General features: G+C 29.3%; 2 protein-coding genes across 2 annotated transcripts in view; one reads left to right on the plus strand and one right to left on the minus strand.

The window, feature by feature from the left end:
- Positions 1-1,805, plus strand: part of LOC108572571 (splicing factor U2AF 50 kDa subunit) — a 6,036-nt gene extending 4,231 nt beyond the window's left edge. The window contains 2 exon segments of the mRNA XM_017934831.1: positions 1,080-1,565; positions 1,651-1,805. Coding sequence (XP_017790320.1) covers positions 1,080-1,565; positions 1,651-1,782 — 618 coding nt within the window. The 3' untranslated portion in view covers positions 1,783-1,805.
- Positions 1,473-3,209, minus strand: LOC108572593. Its single transcript, XM_017934857.1, has 3 exons — positions 3,068-3,209; positions 2,505-2,588; positions 1,473-2,424 (listed from the first exon to the last, which is right to left on the minus strand). Exons 1-3 carry the CDS (start codon positions 3,108-3,110, stop codon positions 2,264-2,266), a joined length of 288 nt encoding a protein of 95 aa, XP_017790346.1. The 5' UTR covers positions 3,111-3,209; the 3' UTR covers positions 1,473-2,263.
- Positions 3,210-5,274: the final 2,065 nt, after the last annotated feature.

Below are 5,274 nucleotides of genomic sequence, written 5' to 3' on the forward strand. Positions count from 1 at the left end.
TATTGTATAAGTACTGTGTACATGATCAAATTATCTTCTAATTTTATCTGTACTATCCTGATATATGTCTTTTATACTGTTTGCAATATTACTTTGACAACTTTAGTCTAACATACATATTTCATTTTCTGAAAGTTTCAAATGTGTTCGAATACTTTCATGAGCCATTGTAGATCTAATGAGTTTATGATAATATATACTCTTTATTGGAAATATGTATGCAGATGTTTGGAACATCTTGGTTAGTATTATATAACTTCTCAAATTATGTTATGGATTGGTATTATATAATACTTCAACTAAGATACATCAGACTATGTTTACATATGTCTTGATAAAATGAATTGAGGTGTTTGCAAACACTTATTATATGGTTATGTAAATCAGAACAACCTGGGAGTCTTGACTTCTAAAAGTGAAGATAAATAAATCTTCGTTAAATGCAACATGCTGTTATCTCTTCTTCAGAGTTTTCAGTACTTCTGGGAAATGGAAAGATGTAAGTAAATTAAAGGCACACTTCTTTTTGAAGAGAGAATTAAAATAAATGTGAGATAATCCACGGTTGAAGGACAAGAGTATTCTGACCAAAACATTGATAAAGATGTGTTCCAGACTGGAGTAAAAGTTTTGTATGTAAGAAAGATATTATGCGAAGATGTTAAATGAAACTCGAGTAGGCGAGACATAATACATCTATGCATTCATAGTGAATTTATTATTTTTGGATTATGCAACTTTCACATTAGCTTTGAGTTATAATACAGTAGTATGTTTAAATTATGGACAAGTAAAATAATTGTACACTTCAAGTTTCAAATCAAATTTAATATCAATATCTGTTTAATTTGATTATTAATTAGTCTTACATTTTAATTTTAAGAAGTCAAAAGAAATATATGATAATATTTAAATTATGTTTTACTTTTTATATGACTGTAATAATTAGAAATATTAACATAATAAGTAAGAGATATTTATTAAGAAGTGTAAAAGAATTAAAGGTTGCATAGTCTATAATAACACAAATTATACTAATATTATATGACTAAATAAATAATGTTATTTTTACAATACAGGTGAAGGAGTTACTGATGAGCTTTGGGCAACTGAGAGCATTCAATCTAGTAAAGGATTCAGCTACAGGTCTATCCAAGGGTTATGCATTCTGCGAGTATGTTGACGTGTCAATGACTGACCAAGCAATTGCTGGATTAAATGGAATGCAGCTGGGAGACAAGAAACTCATTGTCCAACGAGCTAGTGTAGGTGCCAAGAATCCTATGATTGGTGCACAAGCTCCAGTTCAAATTCAGGTGCCTGGATTATCTATGGTGGGCACAAGTGGACCAGCTACTGAGGTAAAATAACTTGAATTATAGTTAAAATAATAAAAAAGAATAAAAAAAATTATAATTTAATAATTACCTGAAGAATTAATGGAAGAAGAAGAATATGAAGATATTTTAGAAGACATTAAAGAAGAATGTAATAAATATGGTGTAGTTCGATCTGTGGAAATACCAAGACCTATAGAAGGTGTTGATGTACCTGGATGTGGGAAAGTATGTTTAATAATATAAATAAATCATAATTTCTTTTGGTTTGCAAACATATATTAAAAAAATTTATTTGTTATTTTTGTTGTAGGTATTCGTCGAATTTAATAGTGTGATTGACTGCCAGAAAGCACAGCAGACTCTTACAGGACGAAAGTTCAATAATCGCGTTGTCGTGACATCATACTTTGATCCTGACAAGTATCATCGCAGGGAATTTTAAATTATAGATCTTCTTTCTTTCATACCAATTAATAATTGACTCTAATGTATAATACATATTGAACGAATAATCTAACGAGCCGGAAAACTAATAATTCTCTTTTATCAGAATGTACAAAACGAAATATAATGATTTTCGATCGTCCTGTGCATTAAACGGTAATTGTTATAATTTACGAATCTTTCGATGACATAACAATATATAAATAATACGTAATTTATAAAATGATATTTCCCGAGTCTGTGCTGATAAAAAAAAGGCTGCAAGGGATGTGATTGTACGAATAGCGATATCATTTTCAATAATCAATTAGTGACATTAAAATAATAAACCATTGTCAAAGGCAGAATGATATAAAAATAAATAATACATTGTCACTGTGTTCATATAAAATTTTTTCTGCCAAAACGTTTTAATGTGGTCTACGTCCTTGCTGAAGTATAAATGAATGGATGATCCAACGAGCACTAATTAAATAGTTTTAAGCCTCGTTTTGCAATGCAGGTTGATACGAATGTCTTTCCCCAGCAGTAGCATTGTCAATTACGAATTTTTGTAACAGTACATATAGTCCACCACCGGCAATCAGCATGCTGATTCCTATCAGAAGTACTATAGACCATGCTGGTATCGCGGTTCCCCCTAAAAAATGTTACATACTTGGTTATTTTATATATTACTTTATTTCTTTTTTCTCTTTTGTTTCTATATTTTCCACTTACAGTAATAACGTCTTGTAATCGTTTTTCGACCCCTTAAAATTTTACGTCTTGCTTCAACTCCATCCATAAAGACACCCATGATTACTGTGTAAAATTGATAAATTAGTACAAAACATTGTTTTACTTTTTTAACATTTTTGCAAATTATTTACACAAATATATTAAATACAGTAAACAAATTAATGATCCTTCAATTCAGCTTATACTTGTAATACCTTTGTAGGTATGTTCAATCATATCTTGTCTGATTAGATTTACTCTACTTTACTGTATTTGTTTTACAATTTTTGTAAGTTGTTCGATGTTAATTTTGTAAAATTACCTGTTCAATAACATTATGTGTAAGTATTTTACTGGTAATGTTTTATTTAATGCAATTTCGTATTTTGTCTGCTTGTAAATAATTTAAAAGGTTCTCAGAAAACAGTCAAATTATTTCGAAATATTTTACATTTTTAGAATATAAAATAAGGAAGAGGTATGAAACGCGTAATAAATGTTTCTAATAAGTATTTTAAGAATATTGGGTTTCAAATATTACACAAATTAATGTATTTACTTACACAAACCAATGGTAATGTAACACAATAACTTTTTGGAACACATTGTCTTATAAAAAATGTGCAAACGACGGTAAATAATCCAATTAAATCAAAAAACACTTGCAGATAGAATAATTAAGTGAAAACGTTCAAATTACGTTAAAATACGTAGACGATATGAAAGTGAATCGTTGTGAATCAACGTTATGATAAGAAATAGTGATAACAGGTGGAAAATGCACCTTATCTTATGTTCACAAAAGATAAGAGCATTCTTAGTACGAGGATATATCGGATTTACAAACACAGCTAATATATATTTTGTTAATTAGTATTTTCAATTTATTAGCTGAATCTTTAGGAATGAATACTGATCACTGTTGAATAAGTTCGTAAATAAATATTTAACATTTTTAGATAATTAAATTTTTTTAGTGTTTTTGTGGGTCAAATAAGCAGCAATGAAACCTTTTAAGGAACAAATAAATGAGATCAATTTTTTAAATAAACTTGAAGAACAGCTTAGTTTAGTTAAAATAAATTTATACAAACATGATAATATATGTACAAGTTTATATAAAATATTTCATTGGAATTGTACAGCATTAATTTAAGGCGATTTAAAAGTTAAGAATTGAATTTTTTGCCTGACATTGAATAAGCATCAAAACAAATGTGGGAATCCAGAATGTAGTTGGAATCTAATGACGCGGATATGAAGATTATCGGGAGCGCAGGTCGAAAATTCGGGTGAGTATGGGTAGGATCTATTAAACAGAAAAGATCTACAGTCAGTTATTATTTTTTAATTGCATACTGACTTTTTATTAAATAAAAATCAAAGAAATCAAGTTACAAGTAATAACTTATTACATGATCGTTGTAATAGTACATCGGTCGATACCAACAAGAAAAGATTTTCAGTTAAATTTCAAATCAAATAACTATATTTTTTTAAATACACGAAACAATGTTAATAGAGTAACATACTTAATTGAATTCATTTCTTATCCTTAGGAATATTTATTTCATAGAAATGTGGTAAGTTGCGTTAAATTTGATTTTTAATGGTTATATATATGGTTATGCATAGTGTTCCAAAGGACCGTGAAAAACGATTATTGGAGTAAATATCTAAAACTGTTGGTACCGACGTATTGTATGCTGACTCAAATAATTAAATATTTTCTATTTATTTTTTTTTTTATATAACATTAAAGTAATTTACGACGAAAATAAAGCTCTATGCAACTTACGAATATAATACCATAATAATATAAATAGGAATAGCTGGCACATATACAAGGCATTCCAAAACATCACATTTCACAATAACAAGCTCCTTCCTGCCTTAAACGGCAGCATTCGCATCTTTTCTTCCTCTCTCGTTATTTTCTTTATCTAGTTTCGCTATCTTTCTACTTAATACATTTTCTCTCGCGCTCTTTCTCTCTCTCTCTCTCTCTCTCTCTCTCCCTTTCTTCCCTAGAAACTGTAGTTTCCCTGGTATATCTCTGTTTTTGTTCTTTTCACTTTTTTGTTTATATATTCAGCACCATGTGATTTCAAGGAAACTTTCACGCAAATACATGCTTTTTGTTCATTTTCTGGTCTCCGTACCCGTGTCGAGTACACCCTGTTAACGCAAGAATTCCAGTCGCTGCATTTTGTGGCGATTATTTAACGACACTGCATATACGATCAAAGAATATCAAATCTGCAAATTTATCGCAGTAGAGATAATCTTCGACGTGTACAGTATTACGCGATCGTATATCCTTCATTAACACGCAAATTCCTTGCTACAGTATACTCATTACATATTCAACGGAAAAATAAATTATTCGATATAATTGAAACAATATAAAACATATATTGCGTGCAGACGTTAAGTTCTTCGTTTTTTAAAGCTAACTAGAATTTCACGCGAGCGTGGAACATGAATTTGTGCATTAATGTTTCAAGTCGCGCGCATACTGACATATCTGGTACCGCAAGTTTCACGAAGAAACGATTATTCGAAGAATCAATATAACGTCTTTTAATTTTCATTCACATTCTCGGATAATTAGTTAATAGGATTAAACACCACCTAGTAACAAAAAGTTTATGATTGTTTATTAATACATAAATATAAGCATATAAATAAGAGAAAAAAATGCATTGTATAAATGTAACTTAGAAATATACAAACATATTTGGAAGTAAGCCATCCTTGAGAGAAAGAA

Source organism: Habropoda laboriosa, unplaced genomic scaffold (genome assembly GCF_001263275.1).
Source record: "Habropoda laboriosa isolate 0110345459 unplaced genomic scaffold, ASM126327v1 scaffold147, whole genome shotgun sequence".
In the NCBI taxonomy this organism is placed as follows: domain Eukaryota; kingdom Metazoa; phylum Arthropoda; class Insecta; order Hymenoptera; family Apidae; genus Habropoda; species Habropoda laboriosa.

Excerpts from the sequence above, each read along its gene's own strand:
- LOC108572593 (XM_017934857.1), bottom strand. The coding sequence starts at position 3,110 with ATGTGTTCCAAAAAGTTATTGTGTTACATTACCATTGGTTTGT. Across the intron at positions 2,589-3,067 it reads TTACATTACCATTGGTTTGT|TAATCATGGGTGTCTTTATG; the intron begins GTAAGTAAATAC and ends AATTTTACACAG. Across the intron at positions 2,425-2,504 it reads GATTACAAGACGTTATTACT|GGGGAACCGCGATACCAGCA; the intron begins GTAAGTGGAAAA and ends AACATTTTTTAG.